This window comes from Brachycentrus maculatus, unplaced genomic scaffold, assembly GCF_059751285.1.
Source record: "Brachycentrus maculatus isolate JH-2025_06_01 unplaced genomic scaffold, ASM5975128v1 h1tg000421l, whole genome shotgun sequence".
NCBI classification, from domain to species: Eukaryota; Metazoa; Arthropoda; class Insecta; order Trichoptera; family Brachycentridae; genus Brachycentrus; species Brachycentrus maculatus.
In genome coordinates, this window is record NW_028281169.1 from 1,073,171 (window position 1) to 1,098,284 (window position 25,114).

The following is a 25,114-nucleotide window of genomic DNA, read 5'->3' on the forward strand; positions in this document are numbered from 1 at the left end:
AAATATGATTGACGTATGACGCCATTTGCCAAATTTATACTATCTATCAGAATAGGGTCATTAATTTTGCACCATCCTGTATAAACTCAACATGTAGTTGACCAACAATCAAATTATCTTAACCATCGATTTTTTTGCAAAACTACGATTTACGATGCGTTTCGAAATATTTGATGTATATAAAAAAAATTAAAAATCTTTTTAGGCTAACGACACACGTTTATACTGAAGGTTAGATCATTGATCCAAACTTAAGCATTGTTAAATTGATCAAACCATGCAGATAAAATACTAGAATAAGTATTTGATGCAAATTCAATGCAAATCTAAAGTCATTCTAATCCAATTAGATATATCAAACAATGAAAAATTTATCACAAATTGCAAAATGTATCACTTTGCAAACATTCTTTGCCTCTTCTACATTCATGCATCTCCTCATACATACCCGACGATTATTACGACTCCTGACCCGGCCGCTTTCAAGTATTTGACATACCTGATTGTGCCAAGTTTTCCTCGGTCGTCCTCTGCTTCTTTTTCCAACTACATTCGCCTCATAAATTTGTTTAACCGTTCTTTCTTCACTCATACGCTCCACATGTCTAAACCATCTCAACACACCTTTCTTAATTTTGTCGATAATGCTTATCTCAGCCTTACATTCTTTCCTTATTTCATCATTCGAACATCTATCAAACATCGTTTTGCCACACATTCGTCTGAGCGATCGCATTTCGACTGCATTCAGTCTACTTTCATCCTTCTTTTGCCAACTCCATGTTTCACTTCCATACATTAGAGTTGGAACCAGGACTCCGTTGTGCACTGCCAGTTTAGCTTCCGCTGATAGGTTTTTATTTGCCATAACTGATTTCAGTGCACCGTTCACTTTGTTCCCAGCATTCACTCTCCTTTCTATATCTTGATCAATCTTTCCATCCCTAGGAAACATACTACCCAAATACACGAAATCATCTACCTGTTCCAGAATCTCTCCGTTTACCAATATTTCACATTCAGATCTGCATTCTTCTCTTTCAAAAACCATAATCTTGGATTTGCTAACATTTTTTTTAATTTTTTTTATTCATTTAATATATTTACATTTTTATTTATAACATGATAACATTTGAATCATTTATACATATGTAGAACTTTTATATTTCGATTCGCTGTGCCTCTCCATAAAAGAGTCTGTGCTCTTGTGCTTGGAAAGGGACTTACACTCGTGGTTTAATGTTATATAATAAAAGATATAATAGTTTTTTTAATATATTTTTTTAAAGATTTAAATGTATAGAGCTTTAATTTTTTTCTTGAGGATTTTTATATCATCTATTTTTTTTATTTCTTTAGGGAGTTTATTGAAATGTTTGATTGCCAAATATTTGAAGTTTTGCTGAAATTGCTTGGTGTTGCATTTTGGAATAGAAAAATCGTTTGAGAATCTCGATGATAAATTCTTTGTTAAATTTAAATAGTTGTCACCCTTTAGTATTTGAAAAACTGCGGTTTTTTATAAATGGATTCTATATTTGGGACTTGAAATTTTTTAAATAATAATTTTGCTGGAAATATGTTTTTTTTTTCAAGATGACTTTAATTATGGTTTTCTGTACTATTTTCACTGAGTTCAGTATGTTGTTGTATGAGCCTCCCCATGCAATAATGCCATACTGTAGTAGTTACATTACATACAGTAGTATACATTCATCAATAAGTCACTTTCCTTGCACACATAGTTAGTTATATTTTAATAATATTTGTAATCTAGCAATATGAATTTTAATTTATTCAAATAAATGTAAATGAGTCAATATGAACGGAGAAAACTAGATAAAGAACATTCCATAGGTATAATCACAATAAATTTTATACCCGAAAATAATCGTCGCCAATGCTTAAAGATCTCAAGACCACTCATGGTATAAACGACTCAACATCCAAAGAATCTCCTGGCAAATGCGTCATTCTAACTCTCGTTTAGAATATTTTTGTATTTTAAGGTGATTATCACCTCATCAAAATAACCAGTTTAATGGAGAACGTCTTCATTAATTTATTGCTGGTATATATTAGGTATCTACTAGAGGTCACATAGCTGGCGCTAGAGGTTAACTCGTGTTTTCAGTAGCTGTATTTACACATGAGTCGTTCGTCAACACCTAGTTCTTAAAAACCCGTTCATATTAATACATATAAAATAATAATAATAATAACACCCTTATCAGCACCCCAATGGTGCATAGGGCACTGCTTCATATAAACGCAGTGATCGTTTACACATGAAGGAAAGGTGATCAGCTCCCGCTTCTGGTACTAGTCCAGGGTAATATTGAATAAATATTACAGTGATAAAATCATTTATATTTATTTGACCCCTCCTGGTAATCGAACCCGGGACCTCCAGAACGGTAGCCGAGCGTGCTGACCATTACACTACGGAGGCGGACGAAATATATATATATATATATATATATATATATATATATATATATATATATATATATATATATATATATATATATATATATATATATATATATATATATATATATATATATATATATATATATATATATATATATATATATATATATATATATATATATATATATATATATATATATATATATATATATATATATATATATATATATATATATATATATATATATATATATATATATATATATATATATATGTATAAAACATCCAAGAATTTGAGTATTGTGGTTGTCAATCATGGGTAGAATTAGTGAATGTTTCACGTGAGTAAAATGTTCAATTAAACCAGCCTTTGACGGATGAAAGCCGCGTTAATGTTCAGACTTCCATATTCTTCTTCTTCATCTATGTTGAGATGTCAAAAAATAATATGTGTATTTGTATTACAATACAACGTGACATTACCATGTTATTATTTATAATGAAAACAAACTTGTATTTAAAAACATAAATTTTATTCAGACGATATTTTATCAAGTATTTATTACATGATTATGTTGTTTTTTTTTTACAAAATTTACACATTTTATTGATATTTTTCTTAGGAGACTAGGAAATTATTAAGTGAGATTGAGATTTATTGTACACTTAAAAATATTAACATAATCAAACTTAAATATATAAACGAGTTTATAAACATATCGCTCACTCCTTTCAACAACGTCATAAATCAATAAGCGTCAATTTTCAGTTGTGCATGTTTCGGAATGCCCAGAAAATGTACTATATCCCAGCAAAAACGGCATTTTTTTAACTCAATATTTACCCGCTACAGGGCAGAAATTGTTGTTTTTGCATTTTGAAGAAAATGTATATTTTAATTATTTTTTTAAATATACTAAATATTTTTCAATTGGAGAAAAAACATTCAGGTTGTACTTAAAAAGATTTGTTGCACAGTAAAAAGTTTAATAAGTGGCTTGATATTTATTTTTAAAACATTTCAGTAAATTCTTAAACTTTAAAAACGATCTCCTGAAAAATCAAGTTTTATGGTATATGACATTTTTTCTTACTATTTTGAGTGTATATCTTTGTTCACAAATTCTGGGATCGTCTCCGCTTCGGAGTTAATTAATATCAAGATTTTTAAATTGATTATCACAACATAGATGAAGCAATAATATATCTGGTCATTTACAGCGCTTACGACCTGTCTTAAGTAACTCCTATTTCGGTCATATTTGTGAGTTATGTTTAGTATATCTAAAAGGTTTTCTTACACAACAAATAGTAATTGATGCAACATTAAGTAGATTGTTAATTACACGAAGACAAGGTAATCAGTCTTTCGTTTCAGGTACCAGTCCAAATTAATATAAGATATTATTTTTTGACATCTCATCAAAGATGAAGAAGAATATGGAAGTCTGGGCATTTACGGGGCTGACGACCGTTATAGGCTGGTTTAAGTGATCACTTTACATACGTGTAACATTCACCAATTCTACCCATTATCGACAACCACACTTCTCAAATTCTTGGAAGTTCTATATATATGAAACAATTCCATCCCCGTAAATGCTCAGACTTCCATATTCTTCTTAATTTGCGATGAGATGTCAAAAAATAATTTGAAAAATACTCCTATATATGGAGATAATCCAGATTTCTGAACAGGTATTTGGGCACACTCAAAATTTAAAGGTCTCCAGTTCATTGAGAATCGAACTGGAGACCTTCAGAAGGGTAGTCGAACGCGGTAACCACTGCATTAAGGACTAAAACCATCTATCGGTGAAATCTGCAAAGATTTATTTGCCAACTTATTAGATACAATTATTCTATTAGGTAGGTACACATATGAAAGGGTCACTTATGCTTATTAAGATAAAATAAAGATACATATCATAGTAACTTTTAAGGGCTGCTATTTCTCTACCCCGTGGATATTTTTTTTTAAATTTATTGGCAAAGCACCCAATTTTGGGTGATACCTGACTACCCCGTAGATATATTGTAAATAAATTATTATTATCCAGATTTAAATTTTCATTGAAATCTCAATAGAAATCAGTAGGTATGTCAAAAAGGGTACAAATCAATATATACAATTAACTTTGTGATTTATATTAAAAAAAAATACATTACAAAAATTGCAAAAAAATATCATTTTCAAATATACAAAAATATATATAAAATAAAAAAAATAAATATGTAAAAACTTAATTAAATATTGGATGGTCTCTAACATAATTTTTGACACAATTATAAGTGCATTCTGCAAAAGTGGTCAACTATAATATTTTCGTTTGTTTATTTTTTTAAATGTGTTTATTACACAATAACACAGATTTTTTTGAGTCTACTTAGTTGTATTTTATTATTAAAAAACACAGAAAAAAATATTGTGACAATTGTTTTGCCTAGTTATGGATTTTGCAAACGAATGTGAAGATTGAATGGACTGACGGTCCTTATATCTTGACATTCTTAATCTTCACATTCGCTTGAAAATGCCATAACTTGGCGAAACTTGGTTTAACAATTAAAACATAAATTAAAATGGAATTCCACAAATTAAACACCAAATCAATAAATAAATAACTATAATATTATTTAAATATAAAATACCAAGATCTGATCAATCTGTTGCGTCATTAGTCTTTAGTGTATCATTGTTCCATCCATATTTTCAGATTAAAAACAATATATTTTCATCTATTGACTTGGCAGTCAGTCTGAGGTAATCTATTTATTTTTATTTTAAGTTTTACTTCGTAAATACCACTATATCTTAAAATCTATTGTAACACAATGTATCGAGACACGTTTCACAAAATATTTTAAGAAATAGTAGTATTTACCGAGTAGAAGTTAAATTAAAAATAAATATATTTTTAATAGACAAGACTGATCGAAATCGATTTCTTTGAAAACTTCTAAATTGATTCAATGACAAAATGAAAGAGGTATATGGATTCAATCACCACGCTGTTTAGTGCACAAAATAAATTGCATATTACTTACCTGTTGCTTCTAATATATTTGACAATTTGATATGAAAAACTTATGCTGTTAAGTAATATAAACCGATAAAAAGCAACGATTACCATCTAAATAGTATAACCGAAAAAGTAACAGTTACTATTTATTAGTCGAATCTCGATTTTTTACATCATTTATTTTTGAAGCACTTTGTGATTTACCATTGTGTGATTTAAATTTATCTTTGTTTGAAAATCACTGTAAATATTTTATTATAACTTAATTATAATGTCTACCGGTTTCGAAGCTAACCGCTTTTTTATCTCTTGTTATTGACTTATTAATCATGACTAATTAATACTTATTGATACGTATAAATCAGCATTGATAAAGAAGCGGTTAGTTTCGAAACCGGTAGACATTATAATTAAGTTATAATAAAATATTTATTGTGATTCTAAAACAATGTTACATTTGAATTATATCTTTTTTTTATTATCCTATCCATATTGGCCAGGGACCTTGCGTGAGAATTCTTAAACTGTGTCAAAAATACGAAATAAAATAAATAAATAAAATTGTAAATTATTGATATTTTATTATATGAGAAAGACATAATTATTAATATTTCAAATAGGTACAAATACATTTTTTAAGTACTATAATTAGGTACTAAGTTTGTGGCAGTGCAATTATTTTACATAAAACATTTAATACTATTAATATAATATTACTAACACATTTTTAAAAACAATACTTTATCATTTGCAGACAATATTCAGATTAGTAGTACCAATATGTACCAACTTAATGTGTGGAAATTTTCTTCATAAACACTGGAATTCACCCTCTGTAGATTTCGTAATCATTTTTTAGCCTGTATATTAAGTTAGATTATGAAAATTTCGAAGATGACAGAAGAAACTTTGAAAAAAATAACAATGATTTCAATCGTGTTCAGAAAAAATATATCACACGCTCCTGCAGTCTTTGCTATGATTACTTAACTTATAAGTTTCAACCATAGATGGCAGCCTTGAACCTTGTACTAGTCAATGTGAAATGATTCAGCAGCTTAAAACATTAAAATATGGGCAATATGTTTGTCAGTCATGGGTAGAATGGTAAATATAAATGATGATCCAAAGCAATCGATGACAGGTCGTAAGTTTTGTAAATGACCAGACTTTATATTCTCACCTCAATAAATTCTTAATATGTGCTGAGATATAAATAAAAAATTAATATCTACGTTTATCCAAATTCTTAGTTGCTTTTTTATTATTTTTTGTATAATCTTTTTTCACAAAAAACTTGACTCTTAGGTTAAAATTTTACGCAATTATGTTACATATTCATTTAAATATAAACTTGTCTCGATAAAGATGGGCTATTTTGAACTAGTTTCTCTATTATTTCATGAGAAAGGTGGGCTATTTAAATATTTTTGATTGATATTGCAAGAGATAGGTGGGCTACATAAACATACTATCCAAATGTAGATTATGATTGGTGTTACGCAATATTTTTGGTGGAATGCTTCATGGTTCGCTGCCTGATCTCGTCAAGCGTTAGAGGTACAATCTTCGAATGACTTTAGCACTTGCTGTAAAAACCTCGACAAAACCATAAGGTGGGATAATCGATAGCCCGTAAAATAATTTTCTTTAAACCCAGGTAACATTTAACGTAATCGATTTTTTTGCTGAAAAGACCGTTTTTCTATTGAAAAAATAGGTTTTCTTCTCTATAAACACATGGTTTTGAAATGAAAAGAGTTATTAAAAGTAAAGTGTTAATTTTTTTTTCAATAAAGATAAACACGTATGGCTTCCAATGCAGCCGGCTGCTTACTGAATTGTGTGTTTGCAGTACCCCCTTAAGTTACACTGCCCAGTTTTATAGAGACAACGAAACATCCAGTATAATAAGCAAGAATAAATATTAATAATAAAAATAATAATAATTTTACTAATTGACTATTATGCCGCTTCCCACAGGGTTAGGCAGAGATTTTCGAATGGTGGAAAAAAAGGAAAAATTGAGGATTAGCAGTATCGTTAAAATTGAGAAAGGTGTGTTGGCGGATTGAACATTGAATGAGTGAAGAAAGAAGGGTAAAACAAATTTATGGGACGAATCTGGCTGGTAATAGAAGCACAAGAAACCTAGGTAAACTTGACAAGATCACGTGATTCAAATAATTGAAAAAGGACAGGTCAGGCAGCCAGAATAATCGGCGCGCATGTATGAGGAGATGCATGAATGTGGAAGAGGTGAAGTGTTATATTCCCTCTGCCTGGGCCTATGTAGAAGCGCCATGATGATATTACTTAACAGTTAAAATTTATAATCCTGTGTGATCGAAAAAAATATTATAAATAATTATTTAAGTATATTGACACAAATTTTCATCATCTTATCATAACCAATTAGCAACGTTACATCAGCAGAATGTGACCGATTATATCGCACATGTGACAAAATTAGCTAACGTTTTATCAGCAAGGATATCCGCTTCCTTGAACTAATGTTACTTAAGGTAACATGTAAACCTGATATTTGGGGTCAATCACGTACAACACTTATAAATCCTATGTAAATAATTTCATTAATTGAATCGGCAGTCATCAGTGGTTAATATCTATCCATTTTTGCATTGAAACACGTGTCACAATAGATTTTAGAAAAACTGGTATTTACTCAGTAAAAATTCAGGTAACTACTAACTTTAAACAGCAGTAAAAGCAAATTATTAATACATAGGTTTATCACGTCCAAATTGAACGTGTAACAAATCAAATTGGACGTTATATTGTATTTTATAAAAAAGGTACAATTTTTAAAAATACATTCAAAGTAGTACTTGTGATTCAAAGAGTATTGAAAATCTTGTCTCAAAAGTTGAGTATACATCGCGCGCACAGACTATGACAGCGCGCCGCGCAGGCTTGCCAACTTGACGACTAACGCACTTGCTAGAAAAGATGTGGGTAGTTATTTACACTAACGGTATATGTAATACTAAATATATTTAAATAAATGCAACTTAAAAAAGAAAACAAAATAATAAAAATTAAACGTCCATTTTGATTTGTTAAACGTCTAATTTGTTTTGTCAAACGTCCAATTTGATTTCTTAAACATTTAATTTGATTTATAAGGCGCTCAATTTGTTTTGTAAAATGTGTAATTTGATTTGTTAACGTCCATTTTGTTTTTGTTAAACGTCCAATTTGTTTTGTTTATCTTTCAATTTGTTTTTTAAACGTATCATTTGTTTTATGAGGCATGCTATTTGCTTTTAAAACGTCCAATATGAAGTAAAAACAACCTATAACGCTGTCTGTCACCGATTGTTATGCTAATGTCCATTTTATTTATCAGTGATTCTCTCCTCCCACACGTGCAAGGTTCAGTGTGTTGTGTGATTTTTTAAATACACCAAGAAAATGTGATGATAATACTTAATTTTGGACCCAGGGCTTCAGATGGCTTCACCTAACGGAATGCGTAATGAGGTGACAATTCTGTGTAATGGGAATCGTCGCCAAAGAAAGATACGTGTAGAATTATCAATTATTTTCGAGAAATACCGATCGACACCGATCTTAGTACTATTTAAGGCCCAGTATACGATAAATCGCATTTTAATTTTTTTTAAACCCAGGTAACATTTGACTTTTTTTTAGATAAAACCACGTTTTTGTATAAAAAAATTAAAAATTAATTCGGAATGAATATATGGTTTTGAAAAGAAAAGAGTTATTGAAAGGTGGGGAGTTAAAAAAATATATGATTTTTTTTTCAAAACAAACAATTTCCAATACATATTTTTAAAAAAATGGGTGTAAATAAGCGTGTGACTTCTCGCGCAGCTAGTCGCTTACTGAATTCTAGGTTTGCGAGCAAAGCCTTAAGTACCGTTGGTAAATATAAAACAACAAAAAAAACGAACTCTGTTATTACAAATACATCTGTTACTGCTACTGTTGCTATCTTTATCCGCCCCCAATGGTGCATACGGCACTGAATCGTACCGATGCAGTGTTATCTTGATTGTTAACTCCACGAAGGCAAGGCGATTATTCTTGTGCTTCTTTTGTACCTTTAGTGTAATTTTAAATAAATATAAACTAAAAACTAACTAACTAACAATCACGCCGCCTTCGGAGGGGGTGGTCAGAGAGAATAGAACGCCATACCAATCTGTTTTTGCAAATATTATTCGCCTCTTTTACATGCATGCATCTGCTGTTACATATCATTACAATATTTAAAAAAAAATCTTTTAGTTATTTTTTATTACATAATTAATAAACTGCTATTATCATATCGTTGATGTTAATATTGAAAGCTGTCCCACCGCATGCCCAGATCTGATACAGAAGCATCTAGGCTTCCTGACAGATCTGCTGTTGCAAAGCAATTTTTTTTCGGAATTTATTGAAAATGTGAAACAACATAAAATTGTATCCCGATTTTATAATGAATTTACATTTAAAAGCTTTCAATATACCTGTCACTGCCAATCTAAATATAAAAAAAATAATAAAATGATGATTAAATAACGTTTAGAAATCAGAAGACAATAAATCAACAATCCTACGCCATATAACGAAAAAATTCAGACTGCCCGAACGTAAACAAACGCACCCATAAAATTGATAGATGATGGTTTTAGTCACATAAAAATGTTGAACCATTAAATTTGTGATATCGTGGAAATATCAAGGACATTAAGAATAATGGGTTCTCGATGGTGTATGTAAGGACATGGGAGGTCATAGAGAAGCCGGCGCGGATGACACTCTTGGCGCCAGTCGTGGTGATTAATACCATGGCTTCTATCACGATGGCGTTACATAAGAAGCCCAAGGACTGTAAAACCAGTTATTTTATAACGTTATATTATAATAGAGGCTTTTCGCTTTTAAGAGGTCATGTACACTAATGAGGGACCATGTTCATTTACTACTTTATAAAACTCCACACTCCAACTGTTGATAACTCCATAATCTAAAAGACAGACGCTTAGGCGTAGTTGGGTAGACGCTAGACTGCATAATTGGCGTCGCGGGTTTGATTCCCCCCTATTGCGAAACAATTTTTTTTCAATTTATTTTTATCTTATGGCAGCGCCATCTGTTGACAGTAACAAAAATCACGCAATACTTAACATTGCTCATGCTGCTTGACATCTGGTGTAATTAATATTCTCAATATTTTGGAAAATTCTATGCATATCTGGGTGCGGATAGGAATAGAGTACAGTGATCACTTAAACCAGTCATGTCCTCTATTTGTAATAAAATATAAATGCTGTGGATGAAATTCTTGACCTTATAATAAGGTGGCCAATGTCTTGTTTGGTCTTCGCGAATACATTTCAATATCATTGAAGACAGTACGTTTCTTTGTTAGCATTTTATAATTAAATTTCTCACTTTCAAAATCAATATTGCATTTATTTATTTTCCTTTTAATGAATAAAATTTGTAAATAAAAAAAAATTGACATAGCCTTGACATTTTTAATACTGCAATTTTCAGTTACTTCACTCCAGTAGCAACTAATGAGGAATTATTTCGAAATATTACATTTTGTATAATCAGCTTAATTAGTCGTTTTATACCGGGTTTTATGACTGATGCTGTGGCGTAGTTATGTGGACGCTTGACTGCGAAACTGGCGTCGCGGGATCGATTCCCGCCAAGTGTTTATTTTCAAAATATTTATTTTCAATTGGTCTGGGTGTTTCTGATGTATTTTTCACATTTACCTTCCCTATCCTTACTATCCTACCTGCAGACAATCCCCTAAAAGTACAGGTTTTGTGGGTTATTCTTTTAAGATAACTACTACTACTACTACTACAGAATAGAGAAAAGAGGTGGGGGAGTGGCTATATATCTACGCACAGATATTACATTTTCTATCTACTCCCAATCACAAAGTTCCTCTCAAAATACTGAACATATTTTCCTAGAAGTACAGTGCAAATTTAACAAACTCTTACTGGGTGTAGTATATTGTCCCCCTACTATTAATTACTTCGACTCCTTCGAAACCACCCTAGCAGACCTGATTCCCGCTTTTGAACACTCTATCATAATGGGAGATTTTAATACTTGCCTAATCAACCCCACCCTTAGAGCTAACAGACTAAAACACATTATAGAATCTTTTAATCTATCTTGCCTAACTCTCAATCCCACTCACTACAGTAACTCTAACAAGTCACTGTTAGACCTAATACTAACATCTCAACCAAATAGGGTCAATTCCCATGGTCAACTTACTGCTGGCGGTTTCTCTAGACATGATCTCATTTTCGTTTCCTATAACTTATTGCCTGTAAAAAAACAAAAAAAGGTGATTTTCAGGAGGAATTTTCGTAACATGGACATCAACAGACTTGTTACTGATGCCAATTGTATCAATTGGGATGATCTATTCACCATGGCTGATATAGACTCTAAAGTTGACTTTCTCAATCAAGAAATAATTTCTCTCTACGATCGGCATGCGCCGATGAAGAAAATTAATACCAAGCACTCACCTACTCCGTGGTTTACGGCGGATATAGCTCATCTAATGTGCAAGAGAGATAAAGCTTTCAATAAAGCGAAGAACCACCCTGGAACCGCTACCTGGGAAAATTACAGGTCTCTAAGAAACAAATGCAATCAGAAGTGTCGTAATGCTAAACGTAGGTTCTTTTACGAGTCTTTGGTCCAGGCTAGCCCTAAGGACTCTTGGAAGTTTCTCAAGACTCAAGGGTTTGCAAAACCTAAAGATGCTGTAGATATTTCAATTGACTTAAATGCCCTAAATAGTCATTTTTCCAAACCTCCCATTCTACTTGATAGCGCAATCAAATCAAATACAATATCACACATCAAATCTCTCCCTCAGCCCAACTGCCAACCTCTTTCATTTAATATTGTCACTGAAGCGGAAATTAAAAAAATTCTCCTTTCTATAAAGTCCAACTCCAGTGGATACGATGGAATTAATTTATCCATGATTAATCTCATTTTTTACTCCATTGGGCCAATCATCTCTCATATTATCAACTACTCACTTACTTCACATTCTTTTCCTGCAAAATGGAAAATTGCTAACATAATCCCACTCCCTAAAATACCTTCACCCACACAACTCACAGACTTTAGGCCGATTTCCATTCTACCAACCCTCTCCAAAATTATCGAAAGGGTAGTTTTTAATCAAACCAATAGCTACTTAAATAGTAATAAACTATTCGACCCATATCAATCAGGTTTCCGCTCAGCCCATAGCACAACGACGGTTTTAACCAAAATTACCGATGATATTAGACGCGCTATGAATGATAGACAACTTACTGTCCTGGCTCTCCTAGATTTTAGCAGTGCATTCAATTCTGTGGATTTTGATATACTTCTCGCCCGACTAAGCTCCCTCAATTTCTCACATTCAGTTATACAATGGTATTCAGCTTTTTTAAATGGGAGAAGCCAAAGTGTTATTCTGCCAGATAAATCATCAGAGTTTAATTGGTTAAGCACAGGGGTACCTCAGGGTAGCGTTATTTCTCCACTCCTCTTCTCAATCTTCATAAACACCATATCTACCCACTTGAGTTGTTCTTATCATCTCTACGCCGACGACCTTCAAATTTATCTTCACACTGATGCCAAAAATGTTGACAATACTATAAAAACGTTAAACTCTAATCTCTATTCAATCTCTTGTTGGTCCAAAGATAATGGTTTACTGATCAACCCAAAAAAATCTCAAGCCATTGTTATAGGTAGTCGTAGACAAATTTCCCTTCTAAACTTAACTACTTTATCACCTTTAGTAATTAACAAATCTCCAATTCCTTTTACGAAAACTGTAAAAAACCTTGGTGTCTTAATGGACCAACACTTAAGCTGGAATGAACAGATAACTGAAGTTAGTAAAAAATTTTACCGCACTCTCCACTCATTAAAAAGGTTACAAAATTTTCTTCCGCCCACTGCTAAAATAAATCTGTCACAATCTGTCCTCCTATCTTCTCTGTGTTATGCTAATATATGTTACCTTAACGCTAGCACGGAACTTATTAATCGTCTGGAGCGTCTTCAGAATCATAGTATTCGCTTTATTTTTAACTTAAGGAAATATGACCATGTTTCACCCTGTCGCACTGAATTAAAATGGCTTCATTTTAATCAACGCATAAATTCACAATCTCTTGCCCTATTATACAACATTCTTCACGACCCCAGTGCACCAATTTATCTTGTAGAAAACTTCGTTTACCTTTCTGATCATGGTCTATCGCTTCGCTCTTCCCAAGAGAGAACACTCTCCATTCCTTGCCACAACACAGCATTCCTCAGTAATTCCTTTACTGTCCAAGCGGCTAGACTCTGGAATGAACTACCTCTACATGTAAAAAATGCACCTTCTATCTTAATCTTCAAAAAACGCCTGAAACATCATTATCTTACCTTAGAACCCTAACTGTCCATCTCCTCCTCCCCTGACCCCTCCTCTCTTTCTTAAACTTGCTACCGAATTCTACCTATTTATCTTTAGAATCCTAGAATACTTTTTTGTCTAATTGTTAATTAATTGTTTTTTAGTTTTTTGATAAAATCTATTACATCAGACAATAATATGTATTAACTTTTAAAAACGTCTGAGACATTACTATCTGTCATTAGAATCCTAACTGTCGATCAAACCTCCTCCCTCTACCTCCTTCCCTATTCTCCCTTCTTCCTTTGCCCTCCTCATTATCGTCTTTTGTTAATTTATGTTTCTTTTTAAATGTCAATTTGTAATTTATGTTTTTTTAAATGTTCAAGTACTATCTGCCCACTGATTGCAAACGGCTATATATGGTATCAAACGTTTTGATCAATATCACTAGTCCGTCTTTGGTCGGTTGGAAGATATTGCTTTTTAGCAATAAGCCCGCCAATGTACTTTTTATTTTCTGTACATGAAGTTTAAAATAAAATAAAATAAAATAAAATAAAATAAATACTACTACCATCACGCCGTTTCCCCGCAGGGGTAGGCAGAGAGGATGGAACGCCACACTCTTCTGTCCTGACATACACTCCTCGCCTCCTTCACATCCATACATCTAGTCATACATGCCCTCCGATTACGCAGACTTTTGACACCGCCAGATTTTAGGTTCTGATTGATCTGATCGTGCCAAGTCTTTTTCGGTCGTCCACGTTCTGTTTTCCCTCTCACATTCGCCACATATATTTTCTTAGTCATTCTCTCGCTATCCATTCGCTCCACATGTCCATAACACCGCAAAGAACTCTTCCTAATCTTTTCAATTATTCCTCGTTCAGCCTTACATTCCTTTCTTATATCAAATATTTTCTTAAAAACTAAAATGATTGTCTTCACCTGTGTTGCCATCCTGTGTTAACGAAAAGAACAAATTGATTATTCGACCAAGTGTGTATGAGGAGTTGTATGAATGTGGAAGAGGTGAAGTATGTTTCCAAAGACACTCAAAGTTCCTTTGACCAAACTCGGTAAATGTTTGATTTTGTTTTTTTGGTTTTTATGCTTTTGATCTTGTGGTTATATAAATGTTTGTATAAAGTGCGTTAAACAGTTTTCGCTTGTAAACGGTCCTGATCACTTTCAAGCACTGACCGGCAGTAGTCGGAATAATCGTCGGTATGTACGAGAAGATGCATGAATGTTGAAGAGGCGTAGTGTGGCGTTCTACTCTCTCTGCCCACCCCTGCGGCGGGATAGCTAGTTAGTTTTTAGTTAGAACAATTAACGATAACTCTTACTAAAAGCTCGAATGATTTCGTTCAGATATTTTCAAGATTCAAAAAACATATTTTTTTAAATTTCTAGGGATGATTTGCTATCATATACAATATCATTCCATATTTAAATGATTGATATCATAATCCTAATTATATATATTATAATTCTTACGACACTAACGTGTACACAACGGAGTACACAACGGAGTCCCGGTTCTCCAACCCTTATGTATGGAAGCGAAGCATGGAGTTGGCAAAAGAATGAAAGCAGACTGAATGCAGTCGAAATGCGATCCCTCAGACGAATGTGTGGCAAAACGATGTTTGATAGATGCTCGAATGATGAAACAAGGAAAGAATGCAAGGCTGAGACAAGCATTACCGATAAAATTAAGAAAGGTGTGTTGAGATGGTTTGGACATCTGAAACGTATGAGTGAAGAAAGAACGGTTAAATAAATTTATGAGGCGAATGTAGATGGAAAAAGAAACAGAGGAAGATCGAGGAAAACTTGGCATAATCAAGTATGTCAAATACTTAAAAGCGGCCGGGAAATCGTCGGGTATGTATGAGGAGATGCATGGATGTGGAAAAGGCGAAGAATGTTTGCAAAGACAGAGTGGTGTGGCGTTCGAATCTCTCTGCCTACCCCTGCGGGGAAGCGCCGCGATGGTTAGTTAGATAGTTAGTTATGACACTATACACGTTAGTTCACTAGAGCCATCTATGGTATGATTGGGATACCTTCGTTTAGCAGAGACTCTTTTATTTGTATGTATGCAAGATCCTTCCCGGATTATTTTACATATTGATAAATAACTCCTAAGGGAAGCAATCCTGATTTGTAGACAAGATTTTGGACACACTCAAAATGTTGTGAATAAACTTTTATGTTGACTGCGTGAAACCATTAAGCAAAATGTTGAGAAGGTCATTTGAATATATGTAGTTTATTATGAATACAAATTCCTGTGAAAAAGTCATCCCATAAAATATATTTAATTTATTATTTTGACATCTCATCAAAGATGAAGAAGAATATGGAAGTCTGGGCATTTACGGGGCTGACGACCGTCATAGGCTGGTTTAAGTAATCAATTTATATACGTGTAACATTCACCAATTCTACCCATTATTGACACACTACTCAAATTCTTGGAAGTTCTATATATATGAACCAATTTTGAAACATTGTTCTTGAATCACTAGAACTTCACTAGAGACATGATGATGATTACTAGAGAGAGATGAAAAGAAGCTTTTTATTGAGCAGAAACTCTTAATAATATGAAAATAACTTGTTGGGTAATATATCCAAAATAAAAAAAAGTTTTTGTTAGATTGAATTTTACATTTATTTGATAATGTTTGATAATACACACTTGTTTGATAATGTCCTAAGAAGATGAAACGCGCCACGTATTAACATATACATAAATAAATGTAGAATTCAATCCAACATAAACTTGTTTTATTTTGGATATATTACCCAACAATTTAATATGGAATTCTACCAACTGTCTGCAGTTATGGTACAATAAATAAAATAAATGAAAATAACTCCTGTAATTGGAGATAATCCAGATTTTGTGAACAAGTATTTGGACACACTCAAAATGTTGTAAAAATATTTATTTTTATGCTTACACTATGTCAAAAAGTACAGAATCAATGCAGGTATGTTTAGTTTTTATAGAATATGGTAAAATATATCAGGGTTGGTCACATCATAGAGCCGAATGGAGCCCTCCCATTGGAAAGTAGAAGCGAACAGGCTACAAGCGTGAGAAGGAAGAAGAGGAGGGCAAGGGCTGCAGCAGATAGTCTGCAAGCTCTCCTGCTTCTACGGGCTTCCTCCAGCCTCGCGGCGAGCCTCCTTTCTCCGGCGACTCCCAGGGTGAATTGGGCTTCCGGTCGAACGTTCTGTTCCTGAAACAAAAATTAAACCAATATTAGACCAAGAATGTCTTCGCACTGTTCCGTGTCTGTCTGCTGTGCTGGTCGGGATTGTGGGCGTCTGTGTACCGGCCAACGTCTAATCGGAATCGGATCTAGCTGACTAATTGAACTTATTCCTATTAAATACTAATGTATATTTCTAGAAAATAGGTGTATTTCTAGAAAATTTGGTGATGGACTTAAAATGTTGTATTTATTTAGATTGGCAGTGACAGGTATAGTGAAAGCCTTTAAATGTAAATTATCAGTGAAATCGGGATACAATTTTATATTGTTTTAATTTTTCAATAAATTTCGCAACTTATGTAGTTCAAAACAAAAATTGCTTTGCAAGAGCAGATCTGTCAGGAAGCCTTGATGCTTCTGTATCAGATCTGGGCATGCGGTGGGACAGCTTTTAATATATTAGACTAAGAAGAAATCTGTACACGAATAAGTCGAAGACAGAGGTAGTCAGAGGTGTTTAAATTTTTTTTTTTTAAATTTATACTTTTGAAAATCACTATATATATTTTATTATAACTAAATTATGATGCCTACCGGTTTCGAAGCTAACCGGTAGACAGTATAATTAAGTTATAATAAAATATTGATGGTGATTTAAAAACAAAGGTACATTTTCATTATAAAATCACAAAGTAAGTGCTTCAAATATATATATATTTATATATATATATATATATATATATATATATATATATATATATATATATATATATATATATATATATATATATATATATATATATATATATATATATATATATATATATATATATATAAATATATATATATATATATATATATTTGAAGCACTTACTTTGTGATTTATATATTTATATAGATTTGATATATATTTGATATATATTTATATATTTGATATATATTTATATATTTATATATATATATATATATATATATATATATATATATATATATATATATATATATATATATATATATATATATATATATATATATATATATATATATATATATATAGAACAACCAAAACACATTTATTTCTTTTTTAAAGGTGTGTCAACATACCTTTCTTTTTAGAGTTGCATTTATTATATACCTTGCTCATTATGTACAAGGTTTACAAAACAATTATTTGTTTCTCCTAGCTTAATTTTATATTTATTTTATCTGTGTTGGGAACAGGAAGGATAATCAAGTATTTAAAATATTTTATTGATCATGCCAAGTTTTCTTCAGTCGTCCTCTGCATCTTTTACCAACCATATTCGTCTAAAAAATCAGAGGTTAAAATATTATTCATCTAGCCTCCCTGTGCGTATAGTAATATGGTAAAGTAAGGATGTGAAATTTCTAAATTATTGTTACGCGTTTTTCAATGAATATTTTTTTTTGGCATCGCGTTAAATCAAACCCGTGTAAAGAGTGTAAAAAAAACTTGTATTTAAAAAAAAAACTCATGTCATAGAATTGCAGAGTTGTGCTTTAATTAAAAATAATTGTCATTTCTACTGTGCGCGTATTGAGTATGTAAAAACAACTTAATGGTGTATATTTCATCAAACTGTTTGTATACATTGTTCCTCAAGACAGTGATACAATAAGACTGTTGCCGAAACGTCCGGCAGACTTACATCTAGCATATAGACATTTCATCACCACGCACTTTGGTTTGCTAACGGTGTAGTGTACATTACATGGGAATGGAGTAGGTTTTAAGATGGTGCTATTGCAAAGAGAGATTGTATTAAACATAAATGTGAAGTGTATAAAAAATAAAAAATAACATATCGCTCACTCCTTTCAAGAACGTCATAAATAATAAGTCGTCAATTTTAAGTTGTGCATGTTTTCGGAGTGCCCGGAAAATGTACTATATCCCAGCAAAAGAGGCATATTTTCAACTTAATATTTACCCGCTACAGGGCAAAAAGTGTAGTTTTTGCATTTTGAAGAAAAGGTATTGTTTAATTATTTTTTTTTAAATATTCTTATTATTTTTCAAATGGTTAAAAATCCTTCAGGTTTTACCTAAAAAGATCTTTTGCTTAGTAAAAATTTCAATAGGTGGCTTGATATTTATTTTTAAAACATTTTATTATATTTTTAAACATTAAAAACGTTATCCTAAAAAATCTTTTTGTTTTTATTTATGACGTTCTTGAAGGAGTGAGCGATTTGTGTTTTACAGTCAAATCAGAAGCAATTGACACCTTATCTCTAACGAACTCTATTAAAAAATCCAATATATCTCGTTCATCAAATTTGGTTATTTTTTTAAATTTGTTTAATTTTTTGACATCTCAACACAGATAAAAGCGAATATGAAAGTCTGGGTAAATACCCTTGTAAAAGAAATTCTTACAATCTATCGAAGGCGGGTTAAGTGATCACTTTACTCCACGTAAAAAAAATCACCATTATAATCACGACTTGTCAGTCGAAGAAGAATGAGATCTAGGATCACAATGAAGATCTAGGAGTACTAAAATTTGAGTAGTGTGGTTGTCAATCATAGGTAGAATGGTGAATATTATTTTTTGACATCTCATCAAAGATGAAGAAGAATATGGAAGTCTGGGCATTTACGGGGCTTACGACCGTCATAGGCTGGTTTAAGTGATCACTTTACACACGTGTAACATTCACCAATTCTACCCATTATTGACAACCACACTACTCAAATTCTTGGAAGTTCTATATATATGAACTAATTTAGAAACCTTGTTCATGAATCACTAGAACTTCACTAGAGACATCTATTGGTGAGATGTAAAGAAGCTTTTTATTAAGCAGAAACTCTTATATTAGTATGTGAGATCCGAATCCCGGTGAATGGTGAATGTTGCACGTGTGTAAAATGATCATTTAACCATCCTTTGATAGGTCATAAGTCCTGTAAATACCCAGACTTCCATATTGTTCTTCATCTATGCTGAGAAGTCAAAAAATTACTGATAAGTGGATAAAATCCAGATATGTGAACAAGTATTTGGATACATTCGAAACGTTATGAATTATAATTATATATGTTGAATTCGCAAGAAAATGCCAAGAAAACATTAAAAAAAAAACGAAACATAAATTGAAAAAATGATTTATATTATCCACTGACACTTCATGATGGAATTGCATTTTAATATATTATTAGATTAAAACCATTTTTTTTAGCTTTTCCACTTTATTTTTATTTGACCAGCGACCGGGTTTCGTCGTTATCGACATCATCAGACTGGTCAATGGTCCAGTCTGATGATGTCGTAACGACGAAACCCGGTCGCTGGTCAAATAAAAATAAAGTGGAAAAGCTAAAAATATTGGTTTTAATCTAATAATATATCAAAAAATGAATTGATTAGGAATAGAAGCAAAGGAAAACCGACGAAAACTTCGCATGATTAAGTATTTCAAATATGTATTCTAAAAATTCTGATGTCAGTTTAGTTAAATTCGTCCTAATGTAAGACATCAATCAAATCCAGACAGGATGACATTTAAACCATAATGATAGATATCTTATAAGCCGTGTGTTTTATTTATAGCCTAGGTTTGAATTTCCAATACAAATCTCAATAGCCGAGTGGGGGGAGTCCCAAAACACTGCGTCTATTATAACTTTCTAATTCCTAATTATCCATACAAAATACATTCGGCGAAATGATTACTATTCAATATAAACAAATGCAAAAAAATCTATGGACCGATCAACGTTCAATTTTGCGATATTTCTAACGATATGATGAAACACGCCTGAACTAAACTAAAGTTTCTTATTCATATCTAACTAACTCACTAACCATTACGTTATTTTCGCAAGGGTAGGTATAGAGAATATACTGCCACACAATCTGTCTTTGCAAACATTCTTAGCCAAAAACACGTTCATACATCTCCTCATAGATACCTAGCAATTATAACGACTCCTGACCTGACCACGTTCGAGTATTTGAAATATTTGATTATCCCAAGTTTTCCTCGGTCTTGCTCTGATCCTATTTCCAAATACATTCGCCTTCTCAATTTGATCGAAAATGCTTATCTCGGTCTTTGCATTATCTCCTTATTTTATCATTCGAACATACATCAAACATCGTTTTTCCACAAATTCGTCATCCTTCTTTTGCCAACTCCATGCTACACTCCGTTGAGGAAATATATATTTTTTAAATTTGTTTTCTTTGTGAATTTAACAGAAGAATTAAATAAAAGCCATTCGCATATACGCATATATATTACCAAAACTTGTACCGATCCGTTAATTAAATTCCACATATTAAATTTATAAAACTATCTGGAAGAGGGACGGGAGGGAGTAAAAGCGGAAAGATCAAAGCTCAAGTCAATATATTTACATAATAATAATATTAACAAACCCTCATCCGCACCCCAATGGGCACTGCGTCATATAAACGCAGTGTTACCTTGATGGTATACACATGAAGGAAAGGTGATCAGCCCTCCCCTTCAGGTACTAGTTCAGGGTAGCATTGAATAAATATACGAGTGAAAAAATCACTTATATTTATTTGACCCTCCCTGGGAATCCAACCCGGGACCTCCAGAACGGTAGCTGAGCGTACTGACCATTACACTACGGAGGCGGACATACATTATATATATATATATATATATATATATATATATATATATATATATATATATATATATATATATATATATATACATATATATATATATATATATATACAGATATATATATATATATATATATATATATATATATATATATATATATATATATATATATATATATATATATATATATACACACACACATATGCACGATCACAGGGGGGGGGGTTAACAAGATTCTGTTAAGAAACTCTGGGTTAATTTACAGATGTATATCGTTGACCCATTAACACGCTTACGACTTACACTTAATTCATCAATTACATCTATTAAAACGCAAATGCAATTAACTCTTAAAACCGCATACCTTTTTTATACCAGCTTGTATCTCACAACGCAACATATATCTCAATACATGTACTTCGCAGGTAATGATACGAATAACGACAAAAATGTATTTCGTATTTCAATATGCGCTTGTTTTTATTTTCTAATCTAAACTTATGAGACGTATTGCGAAAGCGGCGCTGCCGCCAGTTGAAGGTGTGTCGCAACTCGAGTAGATCGTAAGTCGGGGCTTTGTTGTCTGGGGACATTGAACGGATACCCGTATATTTCCACAATATTTAAGTATATCTAAATCTTTGCTCTCAAATGCTGTATTCGGTCCATTTAGGAGTCATTTGTATCAAGATTTCAATCCTACTCTTATGTAAAAGAAAAAGTTTTTTCATTAATTGATTTGGCAGTCATTTTGAAACCAAGCTTGGACACAGAATGCCAAATCCTCTTCCAGTGGAACGGAAGGAGTTTTACGTGGTTTCCTCCCAGCAATGAGCTAATGCTGAGAAGTTCCTGATTGGCCCACACTAGATTATCCCTCCTGTTCCCGACGCAGATTAAAATAAAATATTACATTGAAAAACATATATATCCATCTAAAGGTTTGAATATAAACTAAAGCATTAATAAGGATAAAACAAAAATCCACTTCATGATCTCTAAACCTTGTACATAGTAATCAAGGTAAATGATTAATGTAACTCCAATCTAAAAAAGTAATTTTGGGGTAATATATTTTCGGGGTAATATATGAAACCCAACAACTTGTTCACTGTTTATTTTTATATATATATTTAGTTATAAAGGTAACCCTGAAGAGGGCAACAGGTTGTTGTTCACTGTTTATTTTTATATATATATTTAGTTATAAATGTAACCCTGAAGAGGGCAACAGGTTGTTGCCGAAACTAGTTGGAAAAATAAAAATGTGAGTGGATCAGAATACAAAGTATTTTTATTTCTCGAAATAATTTATCAAGATGATCCACAAAGTTAATGCTTTCAATATTCAAAACATAATATATTTTCATTTTTGATCTAAGTTTGACATGGTAAGTGTCACTTTTGTGGTATTTAACAAGTAAAACTCTTTTTCTTTGGTGTTGTCTGCTAATTCCTGGCTCATTTTATAAAGTTTATAAAATAAATAAAACATAAACTTTGGTTCAAACTAAACGAAATCCTATAAGCGATAGATTGTCCTGAAGGAATTTTTGACTCACATCATCAAAATAATGCAATAAGTATATATTTAAAAAAAATATATTTTAGTTTTTATTATTTACACAATTATTTCAATTTCATACTATTCCAAGTAGCCTAAACGGCTCATTATTAGAAATAGGTATCAAATTGTGGTAGAGTAGGTTCGAACCGAGAAACTCTGACTTAAGAGTCAGCGATACTAACCACGAGACCAACATCCCACACAATTTTTAATTGTTTTTTATATCGGTATTTATAAGGTATTTATTTTGACCCCCTGGGAAACGAACCTGGAACCTCCAGTATGGTAGTCAATTCTACTAACTATTACACAAAGTACTGATAAATGGATATTACACAGAATTTCATCACTAATCTTAACATATCGCTCACTCCTTTCAAGAACGTCATAAATCAAAAATCGTAAATTTTCAGTTGTGCATGTTTTCGGAATTCCCAGAAAATGTACTATATCCCAGCAGAAGAGGCATATTTTTAACTTAATATGTACCCGCTACAGGGCAGAAAATGTTGTTTTTGCATTTTGAAGAACATGTACTGTTTAATTATTTTTTTAACTTTACTAAATATTTTTCAAATGGAGAAAAAACCTTCAAATTTTACCTAAAAAGATCTATTGCACAGTAAAAAGTTCGATAAGTGGCTTGATATTTATTTTTAACACTTTGTGTTATATTTTTAAACTTTAAAAATGTTTTCCTGAAAAATCAAGTTTTTTTATTCATTTCGTTCTTGAAAGGAGTGAGCGATGTATTTGTATGGAAAATCTAACAATGAGATGGAATTCTGAAATTTAAATACTTTCGAAGACGTACACATTCCATACATTCATTTAAACGCCAGACAATGTCGTGTTTACATTCCTGTAAAGACTTGCAATTAATCTTTATAAGTATTTCTTACAAAAAAGGATAACAGTTAATTTTTCACGTAACGAGAAAGTTAGCAAACGTATCTCTGTAATGTCACTCGTCTAAAATCTGTCACTATCCCGCAAATTTAGACATTTAAATTTAGAAATTTAGACAATTAGCATTAATATCGCACGTATTCGTCGAATTATAATTTAAATATTTTTTGGCTCTAATTGGCAATTTTTGAAATCATTGTAAATACATATTGTGAACAAAATAATTTTATGTAAAAAAATATTTTTTGGTAATGTATACAAAATAAAACAAAATTATTGGATCGAATTCTACTTTTCTGAATGTCATGATAAGACAAAACGCGTATAAATTAAATAAAAGTAAATTTTGATTTAATTATTTTGTTTTAATTTGGATACATTACCAAAAAATAAAAAAATGGAATTCTACCACCTAACTGTAATTGCAATAAGATAAATATTGATTTCATTTATTTCGCAACATTTGGCTTAGTCCGAATCCTCGTAAAAAAAATCTAGGTTTTTGCACTTAGAAGTTATTTTTACATTTTTGATATCTTAACATAGATATTTAAATGCGTTAATTAAGGAATTCATGGCTCAAAGTATTAAATCAATGCAATATTAATTTGATCGTTTTTCATATGAAGGTATTTGTTTTTCTTCTTCTTACCCTCATCTGCACCCAATGGTGCAAGGGACACTGAGTCTAAATCCTTAATCAAAAATAAATATATGAATGCATAAATGTATATATATATATATATTTATATATTTATATATATATATATATATATATATATATATATATATATATATATATATATATATATATATATATATATATATATATATATATATATACATATATATATATATATTCATATCTTCT

General features: G+C 31.5%; 1 protein-coding gene across 1 annotated transcript in view; it reads right to left on the reverse strand.

The window, feature by feature from the left end:
• Window positions 1-16,808: 16,808 nt before the first annotated feature.
• The window catches only part of LOC148302708 (uncharacterized), a 73,221-nt gene continuing 64,915 nt past the window's right edge, over window positions 16,809-25,114 (reverse strand). The window contains exon 5 of the mRNA XM_088271215.1: window positions 16,809-17,159. Coding sequence (XP_088127341.1) covers window positions 16,953-17,159 — 207 coding nt within the window. The 3' untranslated portion in view covers window positions 16,809-16,952. The remainder of the gene's footprint in view (window positions 17,160-25,114) is intronic.